General features: G+C 38.8%; 1 protein-coding gene across 1 annotated transcript in view; it reads left to right on the top strand.

Annotated features, from left to right (window-relative positions):
- Nucleotides 1–27,224, top strand: part of MRPS5 (mitochondrial ribosomal protein S5) — a 74,202-nt gene that overhangs the window by 6,708 nt on the left and 40,270 nt on the right. The window contains exons 2-5 of the mRNA XM_009461879.2: nucleotides 4,203–4,340; nucleotides 20,107–20,232; nucleotides 20,535–20,768; nucleotides 25,693–25,727. Coding sequence (XP_009460154.1) covers nucleotides 4,203–4,340; nucleotides 20,107–20,232; nucleotides 20,535–20,768; nucleotides 25,693–25,727 — 533 coding nt within the window. The remainder of the gene's footprint in view (nucleotides 1–4,202; nucleotides 4,341–20,106; nucleotides 20,233–20,534; nucleotides 20,769–25,692; nucleotides 25,728–27,224) is intronic.

Genomic DNA, 27,224 nt, shown 5'->3' with positions numbered 1-27,224 from the left:
GGAGGGGAAAGGAATGGACTTTCTCTTCCAATCTGACAACTAGGCCATGGAGCTAATAAAAGACAGGCTGAAAATAATAATAAAAAGCATCTGGTTCATTATGTGGTGAGTAGTAGATGTGTGGAACTCCTTACCAAGGAGTGTTGTGGATGCAAGATGTCTACATGGTTCTGAGGAAATCACCTGTACTGAAAGTAGTCAGAGACTGAGAAAATACAAAGGAGGACAGTACATTGTACATACTCACTCACTTTTTACTCTTCCCCAGGCAGCTGTTTATAATGCTTATGGAGACGGAATACTGAGCTGCTTAGGCCACTAGCTTGAACCAATGCATCTGTTCATAAATGTCCAGATTTTTTTTGGTCATTTTTCTCAAAAAGGTGTTAAGAACTAGGAGTTATTAAGTCTTTGTATTACAAGAAGCTTGTTCAAGGAAGTTATCAGTACTTGTGCTCATGTATGTGAAAATATCATTTGTAGACCAACAGGAAGTATGTGAAGCAGGGAAAAGTGTGCCACTTCAAGTCATGTTTGAGGTATGACAAAATTTGTAAGTGGGTGAAGAAGATGGTGTTAGATTTTGCAAGTTATTTTGAAGCAATTTCCAGCTGCAGGCAATTAAAGAGTACAACATGGGAAATTATAAATACTGCTGCACAGCGCAATTTTAAATTAGCTGTAGATACATGATGTTATTTTTTTAAAAAATAACTTCTTTAATTGCATGCCATCCCAAAAAATAGATTAATACCTCATGTAATTTTTGTGAAAATTATTCTCAGATGAACTGTTAATTTAATCTTGTAGATTAACAGTTTGTCATTAAATGCTTATTAAAAACACAAAACAGCTCAAAAATTCTGTGTGCTTATAGAGTTATCATAAACATTGTCTATGTAGTTCATATTAGGAGTGACTGCTAGTTCAGTAGCAGCTTGAAGTGAAAGGAAGTGTTTGAGTAGTGACTAGTGTATTGTTTATGTGTCTCATACTATGACTCAGTGATATGTTCTGCTTTCTCTGTGAATTTAACCAGATATTTAAGAATCTTCTATTCCTATTTTTTGCTTTTTTGTTTCTAGACTGCTTTTTATTTTGGAAAATTAATAGTTTTTCACAAAATTTTCGTAACAGAGTTTTATTGTCAACTTTAACTTTTCATAGGAGTAAATGACGATAAATTTACATTTTAAGACTACTTTGAGAGGAATTTTTTAGAACTTCCTGCTACATTACCCCAGTTAACTGAACGGATTGTTATTTGCCTAGAAGGACCTATTGTCCTGACTTCAAAAACTGGATTGTTGTTTTATTGATACTGGATGGTAACAGAACAGGACAAAAGTCGTCATGCTTATTTTCTGCTTTTAAAATCTATCTGAAAAGTTTGAATTTAAATGTAGTTTAGGGAGAAGTAGATTTTTAAATTTTTTAAAATTTTATTATCATTTTCTGAATAACATGTTGAATAGTTGATTTCAAGTCAGTATAGCCCTTTTTATTTTGTTGAAGTTGGGTGGAAGTGTCGATCTGCTGGAGGGTAGGAAGGCTCTACAGAGGGATCTGGACAGGCTGGATCGATGGGCTGAGGCCAACTGTATAAGGTTCAACAACGCTCAGTGCCGGGTCCTGTACTTGGGTCACAACAACCCCGTGCAACGCTGCAGGCTTGGGAAAGAGTAGCTGGAGAGCTGCCTGCCGGCAAAGGACCTGGAGTTGCTGGTTGGCAGCCGCCTGAACATGAGCCAGCAGTGTACTCAGGTGGCCAAGAAGGCCAATGGCATCCTGGCTTGTATCAGGAATAGTGTGGCCAGCAGGACCAGGGAGGTGATAGTGCCCCTGTACTCGGCACTGGTGAGGCCGCACCTCGAGTCCTGTGTTCAGTTTTGGGCCCCTCACTACAAGAAGGACATCAAGGTGCTGGAGCGTGTCCAGAGAAGGGCAACGAAGCTGGTGAAGGGTCTAGAGCACAAGTCTTATGAGGAGCGGCTGAGGGAGCTGGGGTTGTTTAGTGTGGAGAAGAGGAGGCTGAGGGGAGACCTTATTGCTCTCTACAACCACCTGAAAGGAGGCTGTAGCGAGGTGGGGGTCGGTGTCTTCTCCCAAGCAACAAGCAACAGGACGAGAGGAAATGGCCTCAAGTTGTGCCAGGGGAGATTTAGGTTAGATATTAGGAAAAATTTCTTCATGGAGAGAGTGGTTAGGCATTGGAACAGACTGCCCGGGGAAGCGGTGCAATCACAGTCCCTGAAAGTACTCAAAAAACATGTGGATGTGGTGCTTGAGGACATGGTTTAGAGGTGGACCGGGCAGTTAGATTAACGGTTGGACTCGATCTCAGAGGTCCTTTCCAACCTTAATGATTCTATGAATATATATACACTGTTTGGCTTGATTGATTATGTAAGTAGGAAAAATATGGATTCCTTACTTCTGAAGAACCACCTCTCTGTGCTGGTCAATACGTGAAAGTATATCTTGCTTTCATTGTTGTAGGTAAACACCTGAGCCTTAGCAGTTATACCATGCTCCCTTTGGCTAATAGAATAGTAACCTTTGTGTTAGCTGAGCCACCTGGCAGAAAATGCACCACCATGTACGCTATACTGAAGTAACCTGTTCTGGAGATGATAAGAGCATGTGTAATTGGCTAGCTTTGTAATAATCAAATCTGGAGAGCCATGGAGAAGGCACTTCTGGAGGTACATTCTCCTTTCAGGATGCCAGACTAAATCAGGTTCACGATTTCGCAGAATCACAGAATAGTTGAGGTTGGAAGCCTATGGAAATCTAGTTCACCTTCCCTGCTCAGAGCAGGGTCAACTAGAGTAGATTACCCAGGACCATGTTCAGTTGAGAGTAAAAAAAAAAAAAAAATGTTTTCTTATGTTGAGATGGAATTTTGTGTTTTCAAATTTATGCCCATTGCCTCTTGTCCTGTCACTGGGCACCAATGAGAAGAGCCTGGCTTAGAGTTCTTTATACCCTCCCTTCAGATATTTATATACATAGGCAAGATCCCTCCTGAGCCTGCTTTTCTCCAGCCTAAACAGTCTCAGCTCTCTGACTCTCCTCTTATGAGAAATGCTCCTGTCCCTTAATCATCTTTGTGGCCCTTCACTGCACTTTCTCATAGAATCATAGAATATTTGAAGTTGGAAGGGACCGATAAGGATCATTGAGTCCAGCTCCCTGCTTCTCGCAGGACTACCTAAAACTGAACTATATGACTAAGAGCATCATCCAGACACTCCTTGAACTCTTGACAGGCTTGGTGCCATGAACACTTCTGTGGGGAGCCTGTTCAAGTGACTGACCACCCTCTCACCTTTTCCTAATGTCCAATTTTCCAGCATGTCCACGTCTCTCTTGTACTGAGGAGCCCAGAACTGGACACAGTGCTCCAGGTGTGTCTCACCAGTGCTTAGAGGGGAAGGATCACTTCTCTCAGCCCACTGGCAGCAGTCCTCCTAACGCAGACCAGGATGCTGTTGGCCTTTTTTGCTGCAAGGCCACATTGCTGGCTCATGAGCAACTTGGTGGCCACCAGGATCTGCTAAGCTGCTTTCCAGCCATTCAGCCCGCAGGGTGTGTTGGTGGTTGCCTCTCCGGGTGCAAGACTTTGCAGTTGCCCTTGTTGCACTTAATGAGGTTCCTGTCAGCCCATTTCTCCAGCCTGTCAAGGTCTCTCTGGATGGCAGCACAACCCTGTGGTGTATCAGCCACTCCTGCCAGTTTTGTATCATCAGCAAACTTGCTGAGGGTACACTCTGCCCCACCATCCAGACCATTAATGAAGATACTGAACAGGATTACTGGACCGATTTCAGATTTGGTTTTCATAGCACATAGTATTTAACGATGTATTTATTTACCACCTTTGTTTGTGTCTGGGAACATTATTGCATGTTTTGCTGCTAGAACAATATTTCTACTTTTTGAGCATGCATTCTTACTGTACCAGCAATATGTTAGAAGCCTTCTAGCCTTCTCTTTGTGACATTTCCTATTGCAATATTTCCCCCACCCTTTTGCAACTTGCTTTACGCTTCAAGATAGAATGTTCAAGTCTGATTCCCTTTGGAAACTAAGCTGTATGAGTAAATATTAGTGTTTTTTCTTCTGGTGTGTATATTTGTAGGAAATCCTGTTCTAAAGAAGAAAATGTGCTGTGTATAAACACCTTTCTGTCTTCTCAGGGTTTGCTTCTGTGTCAGTGAAAGGGAGTTGCTGTTCGTATTCTAGCCTGGCACATGCTTTCCAGACACGGTGTTCCATCTCTGCGCCCTGGAATGTGACCATCGAGCAATGCAGAAAAAGCAGTTTCTTCAATACGTGTAAGTCTCAAGTTGAATTAAAATTATTATGTGTAGTAAACACAAAAAGGAAAGAAAAATTTGCTTTGGAGAGATACAGTCATGAAAATCTATGTATACTAACTTTTTGTTACTCTAGTTACATATCTCTTAAGATTAGAGTTGCAACTACAGCTATTGGCAGAAGTGCATGCACAAGGTCAGTTTATTATCTTTTAATAGCAAGCAAGGGTGTGACTTATGTCACAGTGAATCCATCTAATATATGTCATTAGATGGAAGGGGGAAACACCTTCCCCTCTGTTTCCTAGTCCTTTATTGAAAATATAAATTGTCTGTTTATTTTCCAAATGGTTTTTGAGCCGCAGGCAAGACGTACTATTCAAGCTGTGCTGTCTCAAAAGTGAAATAGCTAAAATGCAATAATGTGTTAAACAAAACCTGTTGATAATGTCCTGCTAATTGTCTGGTCAGCTGCAGTATTTTCCTCCAGTCCTGAAAGGAATTATACACATGCGTAACATAATTGAGAAATGGTGGCTGTTTAAATTCACGCTTGAGACTGTGAACTGTGATAGCTGAGGGGCCATTCCACCTGTTTTGCAGTTCCTTATCCTATCCCATAGGGCAAAAGAAGGAATAGTAAGAACGTAATATCTGGAGGAGATAACTGCAGCAGTTTGGGAGTCAAAGTTCTTTGACTGTTTATAGTCCATAGAATTCCTATTCTTCTCAACATTGGAGTGGGAGAACACTGTATTTGCTTTCTTTACATTTGCTAAAGAAATGGGGTTTAAGCAGTCATGCTGGCTGGCTGTCTTACCCAGTAAAGTTTGACTGTTGACTGATTTCAAACAACTGAGGTAGAGAGGTCTTAGAAGACCTGCCAAAGGGTGCAGTGTGAACAAGAGGCTCTGCCTGGTAAAGGTTTTCTAAGGATGCCAACTGCAGGAAAAATTCATTTAGTACTTTTTCTTAGACACCCAAGCAGTCACAAGATAAGAATATGTAAGAAGCTTAGCACTGTTGTTATTTTGTTTATCTTAAATTTAAAGTATAGCACTGTAAGTGATTGCAATGTGATTACAATTTTTAGGTTAGATGTTTCCTTAATTATGCTTACGTTCATATTCACAAAGTCTAGATGAGGTCTGTTTTACCAGGAATTTTGCCAGCTGTCTTGTTAGATGACTGAATTAAAAACGTTTGTTAGATGACTGAATTAGAAATGTTTGTTGTGATGGCATCCCCATTGTTTGACTTAATAAAATTTTAAGCAAGTTGTATTTAGGCAAACTACCTAAAAATATTGGCTTAATTTATAAGATGTAACAACTTGAAATAATTTAAGTGTAGCTTGTTTATTTGTTCAGCAGAGACGGTAGCCATCAGATTTGGAAGACTAAAGGCTTTATATTTCAAAGTACAGTTATTCTAAGAATAATTTCTCTTACAGAAGTCAAAAATAAAATCTTCAAAATTCAAATGAAGTAGATATTAACAGTGTAAATCACTCATATCCTCTAGCAGTGCAGTTGCTTCAGAAGTGGTAACATTATGCTGGACCTTGTTCTCACCAGCAAGAAGGGGCTGGTGGGGAATGTGAAGCTCAAGGGCAGCCTGGGCTGCAGTGACCATGAAATGGTGGAGTTCAAGATCTTTAGGGCACCTAGGAGGGCACGCAGCAAGCTCACTACCGGGGACTTCAGGAGAGCAGACTTTGGCCTCTTCAGGGATCTGCTTGGTAGAGTACCATGGGATACAGCCCTGGAGGGAAGAGGGACCCAAGAAAGCTGGTTAATATTCAAGGATAACCTCCTGCAAGCTCGGGAGCAATACATTCCAACAAAGAGGAAGTCAGGCAAAAACCCCAGGAGGCCTGCACTGATGAACAAGGAGCTCTTGGACAAGCTCAGACTTTTCAGGCAGCCTACAGAGGGTGGAAGCAAGGACAGGCAGCCTGGGAGGAATACAGAGAAACTGTCCAAGCAGCCAGGGATCAGGTTAGGAAAGCGAAAGCCCTGATAGAACTAAATCTGGCTAGGAATGTCAAGGGCAATAGAAAAAACTTCTGTAAGTATGTCAGTGATAAAAGGAAGACTAGGGAAAATGTGGGCCCTCTCTAGAAGGAAACTGGAGACCTGATTACCCGGGATATGGAGAAGGCTGAGGTACTCAATGACTTTTTTGCCTCAGTCTTTGCTGGCAAGTGCTCTAGCCACACCTTCTAAGTTGCAGAATGTAAAGGCATGGACTGGGAGAATGACGAGCTGGACACTGTAGGAGAAGATCAGGTTTGAGACCATCTAAGGAACCTGAAAATGAACAAGTCCCTGGGACCTGATGAGATGCATCCATGGGTCCTGAGGGAACTGGCAGATGAAGTTGCTAAGCCACTATCCATTATATTTGAGAAGTTGTGGCAGTCCGGTGAAGTTCCCACTGACTGGAAAAGGGGAAACATAACCCCCATTTTTAAAAAGGGAAAAATGGAAACGGGGGATGGACTAGATGACCTTTAAAGGTCCCTTCCATCCCAAAACGTTCTATGATTCTATGGTTCTATGAAAACCTGGGGAACTACGGGCCAGTCAGCCTCACCTCTGTGCCCAGGAAGATCTTGGAGCAGATTCTCCTGGAAACTGTGCTAAGGCACATGGAAATAAGGAGGTGATTGATGGCAGCCAGCATGGCTTCACTAAGGGCAAATCATGCCTGATGAATTTGGTGGCCTTCTATGACAGAAATATAGTGTTGATGGATAAGGGAAGAGCAACAGATGTCATCTGCCTGGACTTTTGCAAAGCATTTGACACTGTCCCGCATGACATCCTTGTCTCTAAATTGGAGAGGCATGGATTCGATGGATGGACCACTCGGTGGATAAGGAATTGGTTGGATGGTTGCACTCAGAGATTTGTGGTCAATGGCTTGATGTCCAAGTGGAGATCAGTGATGAGTCGTGTTCCTCAGGGGTCGGTATTGGGACCGGTGTTGTTTAACATCTTTGTCGGCGACATGGGCGGTGGGATTGAGTGCACCCTCAGCAAGTTTGCGGATGACACCAAGCTGTGTGGTGTGGTTGACACGGTGGACGGTAGGGATGCCATCCAGAGGGACCTTGACAGGCTGGAGAGGTGGGCCCGTGTGAACCTCATGAAGTTCAACAAGGCCAAGTGCAAGGTCCTGCACATGAGTTGGGGCAATCCCAAGCACAAACACAGGCTGGGCGGAGAATGGATTGAGAGCAGCCCTGCCGAGAAGGACTTGGGGGTACTGATGGATGAAAAACTGGACATGAGCCAGCGATGTGCACTTGCAGCCAAGAAAACCAACCGTATCCTGGGCTGCATCAAAAGAAGCGTGGCCAGCAGGTCGAGGGAGGTGATTCTGCCCCTCTACTCCACTCTGGTGAGACTCCACCTGGAATACTGCATTCAGCGTTGGGGCCCCCAACGTGGACCTGTTGGAGCAAATCCAGAGGAGGGCCACGAAGATGATCAGTGGGCTGGAGCACCTCTCCTATGAAGACAGGCTGAGAGAGTTGGGGTCGTTCAGCCTAGAGAAGGGAAGGCTCCAGGGCGACCTTATAGCAGCCTTCCAGTACCTGAAGGGGGACTACAAGAAAGCTGGAGAGGGACTTTTTACAAGGGCACATAGTGATAGGACAAGGGGTAATGGCTTTAAACTGAAAGAGGGTAGGTTTAGAATAGGTATAAGGAAGAAAGTCTTCACCCTGAAGGTGGTGAGGCACTGGAACAGGTTGCAGTTACAGCATTGGTGGATGCCCCATCCCTGGAAGTGTTCAAGGTCAGGCTGGATGGGGCTTTGAGCAACCTTGTATAGTGGAAGGTGTCCCTGTGTATGATAGGGGGGTTGGAACCAGATGATCTTTAAGGTCCCTTCCAACCCAAACCATTCTATGATTCTACGATTAAAAATGCATATGTGACCATTTTATGTGAAAAAATTTTCAAGCGTAATGTCAACCAAATGACAGTCCTTTGTGACTGAGAAAGGTAACTATACTTTTCTGTCTCATTAGTGAAGGCTTACTTCTTTCATACTTTTAAAAATTAATATGCTCTTGTTAGTAGGGTCATCTGTACCTTCAACTTAATTATTAAAAAGAATTTAACTCATTGAAGTAGAAAGAATTGCAATTATCCTAGGCAGTCTGTGATCCTTACCCAGATAGTTGTCTCCTGCAACTCTAACAGAAACATACACAGGGGTTTATTCTTGACTGATGACATGTTTCAGTGAGTTTGTAATGAAGTAATTTAAAATGATCTTGTTATTGCAGGCTTAGCTTCTGTCCCTCCCTCCTTTCCCCTTTCCACCCTCCCCACTGTGGGAAGCAGTTCAGTTTCCATTTACTTAACAATTTCACATGCTTATTTAGAGATGTGGAAGGGCCTGAGGTTTTTCAGATCATTTTTAAAATATAATTACCTCTGAAAAGTCTTACCTCCTTTTTCAGTGTGTCTCAATAGACCTGGTATTTGCAGATAATGTCTTGCTTGTGCCTATTTCAGTCCAGCTTTTGTCTGAGAGGACAGGGCAGATCTGTTTTCCTTACCTCTCAGTGCATTTATGTGCTCTTATGTGCAGGCACACAGGCTGGGAAATCCCACCAATCCAGACTTTCTGAACAGATGCTTAAGCTTCAGTTGTTGAGAAACATTGATAGAAAGTGCTATACGTTTAATGGAAGAATCTGTCTGACCTGTAGAAGAGGAAAATGTGAGATACAGACCTTCTAAATTTGATAGCCATAGAATTGGATTGAAACATATGGGCTGTCATTCCTGAAGGCAGCAGAGGCACACAGATGTGTCATGAATACTGAAACGATTTGGCTGTTTCCCAGCTATAAGAGTTATCTTTAACCCCAATCATCCAAACCAGCAAGCATAATTTTCTCAACATCCATTGTGCATCTGAGTGTATGTGAGAATAAAGAACTTTTATTTGATGCTGGGACTATATAAAAACTATGCTTTCCTACTTACAGTATTAATTCCATTAGCTACACTTGGGAACAAATGAAAAGAACAACTTAATTTCTCTGTTGCTAGGTGATGTTTCATCTTAGGTTAGAATACAGAATAAGGAATATGATAGTTTTTCAGAGGTTATAGAACTAGATTGTAACAATGAAGGGAGAATCATTTAGACCAACAATATAAAATCGTACTGAGAGTAACACGTTTTGTCTCTAGAGGCTTTGCTTACTGGAAGCAATTATACTCAGTATAAATCTCTGTTTGTATTCTTTATTGGAAACATCAGTTCCTGAAAGCCTGCTCCTTAATTACATTTTATATTAAATTTTTGTAGTCCTATGTGAGTTTTCTTTGGATTAAATTGTTCATTTTTTTCTGCCATTCCTGATTTGAGAATCGGAGTGAAAATATGATTTTGTTTTTCAATTTTTAAAGAATTTTTCTGTAAGTATGAACACTCCAGATGAATAATTACCGAGTTACCACTTGTCATTGTCAGTAGTAACATATGAAAAGATTTGATGTTTCAGCACTAAGGATGTAAAAAGCTCCAAATATACAACTGCTTTTTTTTTTTTTTTTCCCCTTTTACAAGGGGGATGCCTATGTGTGCATGTGTGTTGAAGAACAGTTGGTTAATTGTTTTTAGTCAGAAAAAGGGGAGTGAATATTAAATGCCTTACAGTTAATTGTACTTAATGGGAGGGGCTATTTTATTGGGTTTTAATTTGCTGCTCTGCAGTGTAACTTTTCTGAAGGCACTTGGCATCTGCTTTTTGTTTTGACGAAACGAACCAGGCCAATGGTGTTTAGTTTGCAAACCTTACTGAAATCTCTGTTCTCCATATCCATCTGGTGACACTGAGGCCAGCTTCATAATATTTATTATTTAAAAAAAAAAAAGGCTACAAATGAAAGATTTAATTATCAAAGCAACGTTCAAAAGATAATAGCATTTACAACAGCATTATTAGTTAAGGTCCTAGTTTTTTTAATAAGATGTTATGAAGAAAAAATACAATTTCTTAGATGTTTGTCAGGATAATTTACAGCAGTTTTGGTTCTTTGTTTAAGCTAACAAGTTTTTAGTCTGTTAATGACTGGGTTTGTAGCTGGATTTATTTAGGATTTGAATTGTGATTGACCTGAAAATCCCATGTCTGCAATTTCCTGCTGACATTGTGCGAAATTGCCAGTTTTTAAAAATGTGAAATTCTAATGCCAAGTGCACTGTGAAAATGTGCTCAAGGTTTGCAGCTGAGTTATTCACTGTGTCTGTGTAGCAGTATGAATGCATCTTTCAGAGTAATATTTTCCAGCTCCAGAGGTTTTGTTGTACTATCATAATGCAATAGAACTGTTTCTGGTTTTGGGGAAGTTGTCCAAAACTTTCCCATGCTATCCTATGGGAATAACAGATTATAGAGACATCTTCTGCTACCAACAAATTTGCAGACACACCTAAACTATTTCTTTTCTGCAATCCACATAATGAGAACTTTTGCATTTTTTTATGATACTATTAAACTTCTGTGAATAAGTAGGTAGCCCCCAGAGCTTCAGCCTTGTATTAACAAAAAGAAACAGAAGCCAGAAAGTTTGTTAGTAGATGAGGTTGTTTTCTGTTTTGCTATTGTGGAAATCCAGCTAGCAGTGAGAAGTAGAAATGAGCTTAAGTTTTCAGTGGAAGCATTTTATATATGAGCAGTTGTAATTTTTAGTCTGTGAAGTTTATCTAAAACCATCTTATATCTGTCCCATGGTACTAATCTCTTACATGGCCTCAGGTTCCTCTTTATGGTCTTGCAGTAGACCTTGTCTTTCTCAGACATTTTCAATGTCCAGATTCTTGCAGTTCTGCAGTTAGCTACTACCTGCTATCCAAATTAATTTTGAGTGACTCAATAGTAGGCTGTCTAGACTGAATGCTTTGTATTTTTCACGCTTTATATTCTTCACAACTTCGTAGGTTGAGTAAAGGCCCTGTAGAGCTAACAGATAATATCCTCAGAAGATGACATTTTAAAAGGGTTGAGGCAGAGTTGCGAAGAGGAACGCATATTTTGCTGAAGCAGCCCTTTTTTTTTTAAGGAATCACTTGGGGGGGAGGGAGAAAGTTTTTTATCTTCTCATTATCTTTCAGCAGAACTCAATATCAGATATGGATCATACACTTCCATTTAGAATGTAAGCAGTCTCTTTTGCAGTTGAAGAAAATAACGTTTTGAGCGTGGTCACTTAGGAAACTTGGGAGTAATCCAGTACTATATCTCATTTCTTATGGATCCAGACTTTTCTGCTTGTGGACTTGGATTAGACAGGGAGTCATGAAACTATGATGTCGCATGATGGCAGACAGTTGCAGTTCAGAGATAAAGGAAGTAGCAATGACAGTTCTCATTCACGTGATTTTGACGGAACTGCTTTAGAATCTTGCCTTTTATAAGTAATCCATCCAATATTAGTATGCCATTGTTCCATTTTTCTCTCATAAATAAATCTATTTGTATTATCATCTGCACAATATTCCCTTTTGAATTGTGGAGGAGAGGATTCAACCTATTAAAAGAGTTAAATAGTTTCCATAGGTATCTTTAAACAGGCTGAGTAAGTCTTAGAATTGAAGATTCCACTTCTAAAACTAACAGGAAAATGCTATATTAGAAACATAGCTTGTCAGGAATAACTGATGGTATGGATTGAGTTCACAGTTCTGAACAGTATGAGAGTTCCATTGAAGATTATGAAGGGACATAAAATCAGTCTCCATCTTTGTTTTGGATGGTTCACTTCTTTTGTTCTGGAATTAGGTATTTCATGTGATTGTGAGAATGCCTCCAGCCACTACTAAGTGTTGTGCTTGAAATTAGATGTTCATATGTGCAATTGAAAGTGACATATAAATCATTTGCTTCATGTTTGGTTCATGTTCAGCCACTGAAATGAGTTGTGGGTTTTGCTCTTAAGACAGCTGCTCTGTGTACGTTTTTGCCTAGCACTTTTATCTTAAATGCTTTGTAGTTAAGGATATTGTTATTAGGCACATTTAGGCTGTGGAGAGAGAAGGCAAGACATTGTAAGGCCCAGATTCAAAAGTATAGTTGAGCACTCCTTTTCCTGACCTAAGTGACTTAAATTGCAGTTCATTGCCAAATCCTAGATGGTTGGAGTAGTTCATGTAGCCTGCTCTGTGCCAGCCTCTGTCCTAGGAATCTTTTAAGTACCGATGGTGAGGGACTGCAAACAAAAAGGTGTTTTTGGGGGCTGTTTTTTTGGAATGGAATTTGTGAAAAAACATATTCTTGCAGAAAATGGGAGACCAAGGTTGAAGTCATAGGATCATAGAATGGTTTGGGTCAGAAGGGACCTTTAAAGGTCACCTAGTCCAACCCCTGCTCAGCAGGGACATCTTCAACTAGATCAGGTTGCTCAGAGCCATGTCCAACCTGACCTTGAATGTTTCTACGGATGGGGCATCTACAGCCTGTCTGGGCAACCTGTTACAGTGTTTCACCACCCTCATGGTAAAAAATTCCTTCCTTATGTCTAGTCCGAATCTACCCCCCTTTAGTTTAAAACCATTACCCCTTGTCCTGTCATTACAGGCCCTACTAAAAAGTCTGTCCCAATCTTTCTTATAAGCTCCCTTTAAGTATTGAAAGCCTTCTCTTTTTTCTCTTTCCCCTCTCTCTTTCCCCTCTCTCTTTCCCCTCTCTCTTTCCCCTCTCTCTTTCCCCTCTCTCTTTCCCCTCTCTCTTTCCCCTCTCTCTTTCCCCTCTCTCTTTCCCCTCTCTCTTTCCCCTCTCTCTTTCCCCTCTCTCTTTCCCCTCTCCTCTCTCCTCTCTCTCTCTTTTTTCTCTCTCTTAGCCTTCTCTTCTCAAGGCTGAATAACCCCAACTCTCTCAGCCTTTCCTCATAGCAGAGGTGTTCCATCCCTCTGACTGTTTTTGTGGCCCTCCTCTGGGCCTGCTCCGATAGGTCCATATCTTTCCTGTGCTGAGGACCCCAGAGCTGGACGCAGTACTCCAGGTGGGGTCTCACCAGAGCAGAGTAGAGGGGCAGAATCACCTCCCTTGACCTGCTGGCCATGCTTCTTTTGATGCAGCCCAGGATATGGTTGGCTTTCTTGGCTGCAAGTGCACATTGCTGACTCATGTCCAGTTTTTCATCCATCAGTACCCCCAAGTCTTTCTCGGCAGGGCTGCTCTCAATCCCTTCATCCCCCAGCCTGTAGTGATACTGGGGGTTGTCCCAACCCATGTGCAGGACCTTGCACTTAAGTCCTTCAAAGCAAGTCGCATTTGGGTCTACAGATTCCAGATGTGTCTTATCTACTGAATTAAGTTAGGGGATCTTTTCCTTTGGATGTAAGGATTGCCATCACTTCCTTTGCCTTCTATCTCCTGCCCTCAGCCAGCTACATCTATCTCACTCCCCTTGCAAACTCTTCCTGGGCTCGCTTCAGGCAGCTGCTGGATTGAGCACCCATTACACTGGCAACTATCACTACTATGATACGTTTTTTCTTTCCATGCCTTACTTGAGCAGTCACATGAGGTTCTCAGGTAATTCTTTGAATAATTTTAAACATTGTTTCAGTGCCTTTGTCTTAGCTTGTTCTTTATGTTTTATGCTGTCCATATGCTGCTTTGTTTCCTAAAAAAACCCACACGTAATCAGAAATAGTCTGAGTTTTTTGGCTAATTGTATAATCAAAATTGAAGCTTCAGGAAGCTATAGTTATACAAGAAGAGAGGAAAACTAATGAAAGATAAACCACATACATGCTTAAGACTGCAAATTATCATTAGTTTTTCAGGCTGTCTTTGTATCTAGTTAAAACTTGAGATCAGAGCCTCAGAAATGAGAGATACCTACTATTCTCAAGATTACTGTGCCTAGCAGGAGAAAAAGTGCCTCAGAAGTCCAGATGGAGAACTTCCCACCATGACAGTGTACTGGGCACGGCTAGAGAACATTGTTCTTGTTTAGGTGCTGCAACACTGGGGCCTATGCTGTCTCTTAAGTACATCTTTACTATGGTGAGTGGCCCTTAAATATCTCAAATGGTGCACTTGCAGAATCAACTTAATGTCCAGTGCCACTTTAACTGCTGAAATACTGTGAACAACTGCATGTTGAATGTACAGTTGCAGAATTTTTACAACCCATCAGGGGTTTTAAAAAAAAAAAATTAACTGCTATTGGGCTTTCCAGGCTTCTGAAGAAAGCTGTCATTTTACAGGGAAAGCCTAATGTTTAGAACTCCTGTAGACTATTTTAGTTAGCTCTGATGAGACAGGGTTGCAGTTATCTTTTTTGGAGAAATCATAAACCCCAATTTAATTGGAATAATCCAGTTCTGCCTGTATCTCAGTGATGAGACTGCTTAATAATTTAGTTTCATCATGTCATGCCATGTTAAAAATTCTTATTTGATGGGATATCGATTTATTGGCAGTGGAGTTGTCACTGAGAACTTATGTAATTTAAAAGCGAGTGGATTACGGTGTTCACCTTAGTGCCAGTATTAGATACTGGCCATATAATCAAAGCGTTATAAAGATTAAGTTCATTATCTTTCTGGACTTTCAGCACATCCTGCTTTAGAAGGATGACTTAATATTAATTGTTCATGAACACTGACAGAATGACCTCTCTCTCGAGGCTTTGCCTGTTCAGAACAAATACTGAAATGCAATTCTCAGTAGTGAAGAATTTGTTTATAAGCTGTCTGGTACATGAACAGACTTTTCACTGTTTAATATACAGTTGCACAGTTCTTACCAGAGATGCACATCCTTAAAATGTTAGCCATAACAGTAGACTTTTGAAAGTACAACCATGTCAGAGAACAGAAGACTGGTTATGGATTTGTTTTTAACATCTTATACAATGACATCTGTTCTGCAACTTGAACCTCTAAGAGGTGAAGTTGTACAGATAAATGACATATGATTTTCCCTATTCTCATCCTATTTCAGCTATACCTAGAGACCAGCTCTGAGGGCAGGCCTTTTCATACCTGTTTAATGCTTGGCTTATTCTTAATCAGTCCTCAGTGCTTCCAGTTGTGGTGAGGTGATGGAAACGTGTGTGTTTCCTAAGAACTTACGGAGTCCATACTGTTTTTTCAGAAATGTCTTTCAAAACCAACAGATACTGAATATGAAAACTATACCTTAAAGTAGTGTCTTAGAGGAGTAAGTTAAAAATTAATTTCTAGAACATGAGAAAAACCTTGCCTCATCAGACCAAATGTCCATTTAACTGAGCATCCTGTCTCCAACAGCAGCTGATGCTATGGGAAGAAAGTAAAATTGTATGAGCATGTATGGATGTTTCCTTAGAAAAACCTCACAACCTTCAGTGATTTGTGACATGGAATTTTTTGAATTTATAGCTCTAGGTGGCTTTTTCTTCTATGAATTTGTTTGATTGCTTTTGAACCCGTATAAATGATCTGACAAGAGTGCATTCTCTTTTCTGTAGATGGGTAAGCATGTTTTCATCAGAGAAGACAAGGTCAAGGAAATGCCCTCTGCACTTCAGTATAGTGAGGTTTGTGAGGCTTGGTTCCTAGAGGAGTTGATTTTTAAGCCTTTGACCTGCTTCCGAGAAAAAACGTCTCCTTGTGGTCATTAAGCAGACTGTGTAATTTATCATGCAATTTGTAATAGAATACATAAGCAGCACATTCCCTTTGCAGCTGCTCTTTCGTGTTTCATGTGTGGGAAGTATTTTTTCCAAATTCTGTTTTTGTTTGGAGATGGTGGCAAAACTATTGGTGTCTGGAGAAGGAAAGAGGTTGAAATGTCATACGTTTTTAGAATTCATCTGCTAATAAAAGTATGTATTCCAAGCTGAAACCTGGAAAAGAATGTTAGTGATTGAAAAGACTTAGTACTAAGTTCTTTACAGCTATGCATCTGTATTACCTTAATGGCATTAGTGGGCAACAGTAAATTGAAAGAAGCATGTTTATTATAACATGATCATTAGTCTTTTTATTATGTCATTAATATTAATGTCTTTGGATGTCTGCTGCTGTGCTGCCACAAGGCTATTCTTCATTAAAAAACTTAAGGAAAAATTGCTTGTAAGTGGAAGAAATGAGCCTATTTAGCTGTTTTACAAAGTTGATTCTTTCTTCTCCTTTTACTCCCTTCAGTTTTCCAACTTACTGCTATTTGTCTTTCTTTGTAGTTTATATTTTAAGCAAGCTGGGAACTCATCTTGCAGGAGGCAAAGAAATCTGCTTTTAATCTCAGTTTATCAGGATCTAGGATACTGTTTTCTGATAGGTTTACAGCAAGTCTTTTTAGTAATACTTGTGAGTTCCTGAGGTGTGGTCTAATATTCATCTTCCTCTGAAGTAACCACTAGGGTTCCTGAAATTCAGGGATAGTATAAAAAGACACAAAACAAAATCCTTTTCAGAATATTACAAACATCTTTTATGTAGATGAAGCAAAATGAGTGTTGTCATACAGACTTACTATTAGCGGCTGTTAGCGCAATTCAATAGTGGATCTTTTTCTAGGCCATAAAATAAAATCTTATATATGACACATTTTCTTCTATTTTTTTTCAGTTAGTAGCTATGTTCTTTGGTAACTGACTAGACGTGTGGTGGCTTTTATGACTGGGTCTATTTTAGCTCTGGAGGAATGCATGCAGCTTCCCATTTTACAAAGGCAAAATAAAGGTAAGGCCACAAATCACTAAGAGACTGCATACCTACTGTACTGTCTTCATTTCAGAGCATTTCTGCAAATGTGAAAAGCAGTACAGCAGTCCTCATTTCTATTTGGGGTTATTTCCTCCACTACAAGACATTTCTCCTGCCTGTGTATATGCTCTCCAGTCATCTTGGTGCTTTGCTGCCAAGTCAGATTGACCTTTCTTATGGTCAGATTTTTATTTTCTTTGTTGCTGTGTTGTCTGTCTGTCGTAAGCAATGTCCCCACCATTGTAATCTTCCTATCCCTTCCATATTCCATTCTTGTCACTTTATCTTAAAATCAGTGTGATATCTGCCGTCTTATAAAGAGCTCTCAGCTCTGTGGCCTGCGGGCTTCTGATGTGTTTCATTAAATTCATCTGCTTTCCAAACACATGATATTATTATAGACTGATTAGATGAACTGCACTTTGGTACCAAATGTGACGTTTTCCCCTGGTTCTAATTTTGTCAGAATTTGTGCAGTGCTTGAGGCCAAAACTTGACTCAGTCTGACCTCATCTTGCTGGATCTGTTGACATTGACTGGTCTCCTTTGGTACAAAACAATCTCCTTACTCCGTGACTTCTGCTACTTTCCTCTACTGAGATTAAGTGATCTTATCATACAGATATTTAGAATACAGCTCAAAATGCTGGGTTTTTCTTGAGTGTATTACCAGCTCAAGAGCTCCCTGTTCTTGTCTCTCAGCTGCTTGTTGCTGCCCCTCTGCAGCCTCCTTTGTAGCTGTTATGACCCTTTCTGAGGCCACACAAACTGCAGTAGATTGAGGAATGTTTCAGCTTAAAAATAACCTTGCAAAGGAAAACGTAAATGCCTTCATTGTAATTCCATGTTTCCAAGCTAGCAGGATTATCATAAAAAAAAGAAATTGCTAGTTACAGTGTTTTCTGAATAAGCTAAGCAGCTTAACATGATTGATCGTCAGCCTTCCAACTCATGTAACAGTCCTGTAGTCCGCTTTAGAACATGAAAAACTGCATCATGTGTTACCTACTTACTACCAGTCTTTTTCTGTACTGAACCTTAATGCCACGTTATCTTAGGGTAATATTCACTACTTGTAGACAGTCTAGTACCTATCACAGTTCGGTTTTTACTGAAAGTAACATGCTGAGTCAGCAATGAAGTTTTTCTGTTTGGTGAGTTCTGTACAGCTGAAGAATATTTTATTTTATTTTATTTTTTGCATTTAGCACACAGCTACGTGCATCCGTTTGTTGTACTCAGCTGGGAATTTTTTAGTGGCTGACAGTTCAGACACTGGTTTCAAGCCATTTGATACAGTTACTGTTTGTGGTAATTTCTTAACCATAAACCTCACCTGAATGTCTGGAAAAGAGAGTGTAATTTCAGACAGAAATTTCTTTTTTACGGGGACTAAAGCCTACCCAGGAGCAAATACAATTCTTCCCTCACAGCATATAAGAAGTGTGATAAATGTTGCTGTTATGTGCAATCTGTGGGCATTTCTTGTTGTCTATAATACACAATTTCCACTTGTCTGTACAGATTTCATCTGTATTACATACTTTGGTTTATTGTACTATTCGTACAATATATTATTTGGGTATGTAGTGACTTTCTAGGACATTCTGCTCTTGCCCATCTTGAGGGGATACTATTTTGTAGCTTTCTGGACTTGTAGTATTGTGTGTCCTTCCTTGTATGGTTGTTCTCCGATGTACTGAGCTTTTATTACTTGATTCAGGATTGTACTTCTCAAAAAAGAATTGCAGTTATGCATCCCACTTTCAAAAGGATTTTGGCTGAAAAGATGAGCATCATACCTTTGGAAGAGCCACCTTGACACTATATACAAACTTACTCAATACAAAAATAAACCTGGGCACTTAGCAGTACCTCTAGAAATCCTGGATAGCTCCTGTCCCTCACTGTATTGTCAACATAGCAGTTCCAATGTGTTTGCCAGTCTGTGGGACAGGATCTCTCACATGCATTACTCTAAGAATGAGTGCTGTTGGGAAACTGTAGTGATTTGAGCATAGTTACTTTAATTCCCCTGGTTAAAACTGTTCACTGACTTTTTTTGTCTACGTTAAATAAAATCAGTTTCTAATCAGAGAAGACAAGAGATTTAAACTGCCGTAGTAACATTGTCCCTGGGTGAAACATATAATAGCATTAATCTGCAAATATAACATTGGTGATGCTTGTGTGGCAATAGCCTTCTCGTCTGGACTAGTAGGATGAAATATTGTCTGTGGTATCTTCTTTGCATCATCAGTTTCATTTTGGTGTGGTTTGTTTTTGTCTAAGTTAGGACGATATCCTATATTTCCATCAGCTGGGCAAACAGGAGTTTGAAGTTAACTACCAGATATGTGCTTCCTATGTCATGCTCTCATATGCTGGGTGAAACATCTTAAGACAGTGGATGTCCTGTACACAGCCACTGAGTGAGGAGGCCTGACCAAAGCCTCAGCTCTGTGATGAGGCTGTTTAAAGTGTCTTACTTTCCTTCCTCCTTACATTCCTTTGCATTTACACAGGCAATAACAGAGACGTTGTATTTTGTCAGAACATGAGAACAGCAGGAGATTTATGTTGTTGGTTAACTTCTTGTGTTTTGTGGCTTTTTAAAGCAAGCTAACCCTTGTATATTTTTAGGAGTGATTCAGTTTGATTGTCATTGATATTTGTCCTTGGATAAGTACTTCCAGGTATTGCTGCTCTGAGTTACTAATGAATGATTTTCTTTTAATGACCTGGAAGTTAATACCTTACTGGTTACTGCTTAGGAATGTTTGCCTTAAAAGGATTTTCAAAATAGATTTTAAAAACCATGCACCTGTCTTTGTGCCTATCTGATTGCAATCATCAGGAGTAGAGGCACATCTCTGCACCAGATACATATACACATAGTAGGAAATCACTTTCTTAGCAAGGCAGTAATCCTACAGTTTAAATCCCAGCAAAGATCAAGCAAGAGTTAACATTTCAAGGGTTTTTTTGTTCAGCTTCAGTTTCCAATATAAGCTGTACATTACTTATGAAAGCTTTTTTATTTCAGTGACAGCTGATGAGCTATGGAAAGGAGCTTTGGCAGAGACCGGTGTGGGAGTAAAGAAAGGAAGAGGGAAGAGAAGGAAGAAAAAGCTAAGGAAGAATCTCAATAAAGGCCAGGAGATTGGTGAAGGTAGATTCACAAATAAGGGGCTGAAAACATCTTGATCTTTCCGTGTATGGTGATTCTTGATTTAATAAATTGACAAATTGCTGTTAGTTTCTGTGGTGTCAGAACTGCTTCAGATAGTTTTGTCTTTTAACAAAAATCCTGATATGGTTGTTTAATGTTATTCTTGGTTTTAAAATATAAATTCTGTATCATAAAACGCACTTGAAATATGTGAGAACCTTCCATTTTATTGCATTTTTGCAGTGTGCAGAGTTTCAGTCCTAATTTGGCATAAAATGAAATATTTTTCTGTTACTTTTAAGGACGTTCTGGTTTCCTCTGGCCTGGTCTTAATGCTCCTGTGATACAAAGTGGTAGAGTCCAGGCAGTTACTCAACGAAAAAAAGAAGAACGAGAGAGAATTCAGTCTGAAATTGTTCAGCAGAGAGATACATGGGAGAAGAAAAGAAAAATAAAAGTTAAGAGAGAGGGAGGATGGAGTGGAAAGTGTTGGGGAGGTGTCATTCTGGATCCTCCTGACCCAGGTCCTAATGGAGGTAAGAATACTGAATATCTATCTTAGTCTTACTTAGCCTGTCTGGTAAGGGACTCAGAGAAAGTGAGATCCAGACTTTTCCTGTGATTGAAAATCGATTTTATACTTCTGTCTTACATGCCCATACATGAAGCAAGGCAGCTAAATCAAAGAACAAGTTGTGTTAACACAAGTTAAATCACTGCTTAGTTTAATATAGCTGTTAGAGTATTGTATTATATTATAGATTGTATGATGTTATACTGTATTAGAGAGTACTGTGTTATGTTGTAGACTGAGAGTCTTGAAGTATGGAAATATTTTTCTGTGTTCAGCATCAGTTGTCTTGAATATGAAATATAGCCCTTTTTTTTGTAGTTTCTTAAAGGATCCCGTGGAATAAATCAGGCTTTTTTTTCTAGTTCATATAATGAAATATGGTTAAAGGTGATGTAGTTTGAATGTAGCTAATAGAAGTTCGTTCTTTATTTATTTGCTGCCTAGTTAAATATAGTGAAACTAGAGGTCCTATATGTAGAGTGGAGAGGTGACCTTAACTTTTTTTACAGTGCTGTTATTTAGATGACTAGAAATTCTATAGTAGCTTTGTTTAACACTTAGAAGCCTAATCCTTTTCAACTAATTAAATATGAAAATGAGTTCTTATTCATATTCAGCTGAGATTTTCTTGTAAAGCACTTAAAGGATGCTTGTATGCTTATTGTCGTCTTTCTGTAGGCTTTTATAGTAAAATGACCTAAGATGTTTTCTAGCACTGTTCTTTCAGGCTTGTTGCAGACTCCAGTCATTCTAACAGTTAAGCTTGTTCATGTTTTCAGAGTTCTCTTTGTCCAGGAATATGATCTCCCAGTGCAAGCTTGGATCTTGGAACATATGTTGCAGCAAGTCAACATAACTGGGAAATTATGTGCATGGAATCACAATTATATTGTTTTCTGATCTTCTTGCAGTCACCTTTGCTCCCCAGTCTTCCTGGTGCTTTGTTTGTTAGTTTCTTTTTCTCTGTGAATATTTTCTGGTTACATTCTATTGGACTTCAGCTAAAAATTCAGGCATGCTTTGAACCAAGCCATAAGGTAGTGAGAGCATTGTCTTTCCAGTGTGATGTAATGCATTTGTCCGTGTAGATCGAAGTTACGCTGGCATTTTTGTAGCTTTCTGCTTTGTAAATTCATGCCATTGTTGGTATCATCTACTTCTCTGTTCCCTTCCCAGGTTTTCCATTTCTGTAGCTGGTATAGATGATTTTGTGGCTTCTGTTGCTGTGGTGTCTGAGATACATTGTTTCCCTCAGATTTACCTTGTGAATTTAAGGAGAGCTTGCCTTCCAATCTCTTAGAGTATTTTTTGGTTGTCTTCAATTTTAAGTGCAATTCATTCTATTTTAATATCGTCATAATACCGCAGTATACAAATGAAAGAATTTCTATATTTACTTCCCTGTGTTTCATTTTACTGCCTTGAAAGCAAATATTCCATAGAAGGCAGTGATGTAACAATGGACTTGGCAGCCTGTCAAGTCAAGAAAAGTTCATGGTTCCAGTTCCATACTTCAGACACAAGACTATGTTGTTTTTAAATTCAAATATATTTTCAAGTCATTTATTCCATTAAAAGAAGTGGCAGCTGTTGCAATCAATGTTTATGCATGTATGAATTTTACATTCTGGTGTTTTCCTTGATTTTGCTTTTGGCTGATACTATTGATGTTGATTATTTGCATTAAAGTTAGCTGTGTGGAGGCTGTAGTAGTCAGGTCAAGTTCTGTCAAAAAGAGGAAAGGGCGCTACAATCAAAATAGGAAAATGAAACTGTCAGCTTGTATTATAAATGTGCTTGAGAAAAAGCAGTTTTGGATTAGTATACACTAATTTCCTTTTAATCTGTTAAAAATTGCAGGGATTTTCAGGTACCCATAGTTCTTTCAGCATCTTTTTATTCAGAGAATTAATGATTTTGCAGGGGAACTGGGACATTGGCTGTGTGCAAAGCACTGTCAAGGTGGTAGGAGGAATAGACCTGAAACCACCAAACCCAGTGAATCCTTTTGTCCTGAGACTATGGCATGGCTGGATTCCCTGGTGTCTAAGCAAGCATGAGTTCTGATTGAGATTCTTCAGTTCAGCCCTTCCTAGTATTCTGGTATTAGATTGTCTAGTAACAAACACAGGTTGAGCATATGCTGCAGCATCCCTTCAGCAGCATTCATATTTTCTAATGAAAACAAGTACAGGAAATTTGTAGAAACCTCAATGTTGTTAGCCTTCAACATCTGACAAATTGGTTTGAAATTGACCAATATGTTAAAAAAAAAAAAAAAAAAAGGGAAAATAATTGGGGACATACTGTGATTTTTATATGCTTCATTCTTTCAGGGGGATCTTCTTCCACTACACCTTTACTTATTGTGCTAGCTATGAGTAGAGAAAGAATGGTATTTTTTAGTTGGAAATAACATTATTTTTCTTCCAAGTTTATGGTGTTTCTATGCAACTGAAGAGACTTTGGAGAGGGAATAGAGTGCCTGGTGGCATTCCTATCCTCTGTTGTGAGCTAGAAGTCTACTTCTTGTAGACTAACAGATCTCTAAATTGTGCCAAGATGGTCATGTTTATAATCATCTTGGTGTTTATGTGTAAATGATAAAGCAATGTTTGGTGAAGGAATGAGTCTCCAGTTCTTCACCGTTATACTGTTTTCAGGTCTCAAGCCTTTCTCAAGAATCTCACTGTGACTACACCAAATAAACTAAGTATTAAATGCTTTAATTAACACTGGTCTTCTATGTTATACTGAAATGCTCTTGTTGATGAGATAAATTGGAAAAGTAGGAGGTTGGAATCATCTGTTCTGCTTCTTATACCAAGACGTTGCATTTTACTCCATTGTCCATTGTTTCCAAAGTCAGTAGGTTTTTTTTTTTTCCACAACCAAGCTGATAATTGGATACTTCTTGTGGAAAATGTGTCTGTATTAAAATGTAGATCAATTATAAGTATGCTCTCAATTTCATAAAAAGAAACAAATATATTTGCAATTTATATTCAGGTGTTTGTGTGGTCATCAGGTTTTGAAACAGAAACTCAGAGAAAATGGGATCTTTTTGGCAGTATCCATGATTTGCAGCATTTTTGCCTGCTTTTATAAAATGGCTTTTGAGAAACACTGGTGGAGTTGCTGAAAGCCAAGCCTAAGGGATTTGCTTGCTGACTTTTCTTACAGCGTGTCAGGGTGAAGGCCTGTGGATAAGATCTGACTGGGCTGCTGTTTGCATGATTTTGTGCTCTCTCATTTGACTTACTGTCTTTGGAGGCAGTACCTGTAGATGCCCATGTCATGCCCAGAGCTCTCCAGTATTCTTGCTCTTTCTTCCCCCACAATGTTGTAAGACATTTCAGAAACATCTTACTTCTTTGAAGTCCCTTCTAATGACAGAGCAGAAACTTACTAAATTTCTGTGCAGTGAAAAGAATATGTTTGCCACTTAGAGCCGAGTATGTAATGTTCACCTGAACAGAGCTCTGTGTGAACAGATGTGACACAGAAGCAATCTTTATTTTACAATGCAAAACACCTTAACTGTTACTAGACAAAATAAATGATACTGTAATTGTCTCTGATTGCAAAAACGTTTTTTCAGGCAGAATTTGAAATTGAAAGAGGAAAAAAACCAGTCTGGCTATGTGATTCTTGGTTATTTGAAGTGGCTATGTATAGTTTTGTTTTATGCTCCTCCTCCGCTTTCTGGAATTTCACAGAAATATGTATCAAGAAATACTTGCAATTTCTTTGAATCCCTGTTGATTGCCTAATACAAGTTTCAGAATATTCTGAACAATATTGGATAATAGTTTGGACATGATGGAAGTGACCCATTTGGTGATTTATCTTTTTATTTTTTAACCATCTACAGTCTTTGCTCAGTTTATATGAAATTTGGGGTTCATTTACAGTTTTAGAGTAGTATTTAGGGAAGAAGGCAGTTTACACTGCCAGCCAGTGAAAACCCAAAAAATTCTGTTTTTATAACACGCTGTGGATAGTTATTTTTCATAGCATTTCTGCAGTTGGAAAGAATTAGGAAGAATATCATATATCATTTAACAAAAATACTTCAATGTAAGTGGTGAATTGCAGTGATTTCTAAAAGAAAGTGTCAAATAAAATTTGGAGAGAATATATAGCTTAGCTTGTGATTGAAATATTTAACAGATTCTGAGGATGTCTTAGTTTTTCTATCAGCTTTGCTTTCTGTGTGATGTTCAAACAAAGCAGTTAAATTTGTATGTCTGTCTTTACCGTTAAAAAAAATTAATTATTTTTCTTCCTCTGTGCTACTCTGGTTATTTAGGTTGGGCAATCTTTGGAGACTGTTTTCATCTTACTTCCCTGTATGTATGGTACTTACAAAGATGAGAGATTGATTGCAGTTGGAGGTTGGGGTCCCTACTAGAGCAAAATGAATCTATTTAACAGTTGTCATTTCTTAATTATAACAGGAGCTGTGTTGTAATTATAAGAAGAGTAGTATTACACTTTCTGGGAAGTTATCATTTTAACTGGAATTTTTTTAAGCTAGTTTTCTTCACATATGTTGATTTTAGTGAAGAAATGAAAAAAATATGCTTTATAAATAAGAGCTATATGCTGTTTTTTTTTTTCACTGACCTTATTCTAAAAGAGATTGAATGAATGGAGTCAAGTAAAAAAACATATTTGAGGTCTTTTTAAAAGGAAGCAACTAATAAAGCTCACTTTAGATATGTTTGTTCAAATTATTCTTGGCTTTTCTACTTACTTCTGAGATTAATTTATAAATTAGTTACATAAAAATTGTGTCCTTTTTAAATTATACCACCTACAGGCAGCTGCACTGATAGGTAAGTAATACAAGGAAATGTAATACCCTATTTTTCTCCCAACAGAAACTTACGAAGATTTTGAAACAAGAGTCATTGAGGTAAGCATTACAAATCTTTTCAAGGACTTCAAATAATTATCACTATTTTATATTGAACTGGCAATTATTTAGCCAGTCTTTGCTAAGTAAATGTTACAGCAATATGAATTAGTCTGGTATTCTGTTTCAACTGCGTGACATAATCTGTCATTCTTTTCATTGGGCCCTTATCTTCTCTGTTGAGCAAATAATATCTAATTTGAAGGTGGTTTTGAGCAACTCTGAAATGGCAGATGCCTACAGATAAAGCTCTAATAGTTCACATACAGCCATAATAAAGAACCTTGTTAGGTGTTAGGGTTATTTCTCAGACAAAACTACAAGTAGGAAGTTGTATAATTCAGTTTGTAAAATAAATAATTAAAGGGGGGGAGTGGTGGCACAGGGCAGAGAGTGAGTAGGATGAAGATCCCATTTTGTGTGCCTCTCAAGTAATAAAATACTCACTTGTCCTAAATGATTTAACCTATGATATTTGTATCTTCTGGGAAAAATATTCCGACAGCATTTCCCATTCATGATTTTATATCCACTTCGTCCTTATTGACAGAGTAAGGATGATGGTTATGATTGGACTAATGTAAGTCTTGTTTCCACCCTCATTTCTAAACAGATTGTATTGCATCATCTCACTTTAAAAATATATATGAATCAAAACTAGTAACTGGCAAAAGATGTCTGTGTTTTGGTATTTTTCTTGTCTCTGTTTTTTAGTAAATAAGATCTAATATATGCTGTAAATCCTGCTGTCTTTATTTGCATGTAATACAGTTGACTCTCACGTGCTTATCTCGTGAACTTATTCCTGGTTGGACTTCATAGAATTATTCTCTGTACTCTTGAGCTCTGTGACTGGCTGACTAGGGCTTCTTAATGGAAGTGTGGAATATTTTAAAGAACAGCATATGTGCTGAAATGCATTCTGCATGTTCTAGGTATTTAATAAAATCAGTGAATCAACTTAGAATAACTTTGTTGTGTTAAGTTAAAAGTTACAGAGATTTAAAAATGTTTAATCTCTTACGTTTCATTATGTTGTCACCTTTTTTAAACATACAGTAGCTTTCCAATGTGTAACTGGTTGTATGCAATCCCTTGGTTGGTATGAAGTGATATTAGCTGATTACTAAATCCATGTCACTCAAGATATTTGCTGACTGACAGCAAAACCTCAAGCTAAAGGGTAAGGTCCTTAATGCTACCAAAAAGAAGTTCTTTAGTGACCCAAATTCTTAAGGATTTCAACAGAAACACCACTCAGAACGTGGTCAGAGAAGATACTTATTTCAAATATGATAAAGGTGGATTTTGCTTCGAAAACAAGGTAATCCATCAGTAATAATTTTTTACTGGTGAAACGTAAAGTGTTAGTTATGCAGATATGTGGACCCATGTTGCTTCTCTGTGGAAAAGACATTACCGAAGAAGGCAAATTGCAACTCATTCCAAAGCAGACCATTAACAATTAGCGCTACGCACACCCACACTATTGCAAGA

This window comes from Nipponia nippon, unplaced genomic scaffold, assembly GCF_047370975.1.
Source record: "Nipponia nippon isolate SJK-2023a ecotype South Korea unplaced genomic scaffold, ASM4737097v1 scaffold_4, whole genome shotgun sequence".
NCBI classification, from domain to species: domain Eukaryota; kingdom Metazoa; phylum Chordata; class Aves; order Pelecaniformes; family Threskiornithidae; genus Nipponia; species Nipponia nippon.
The sequence above is the reverse complement of the archived record's forward strand: the minus strand, read 5'-3'. Positions and strand labels throughout refer to the sequence as shown.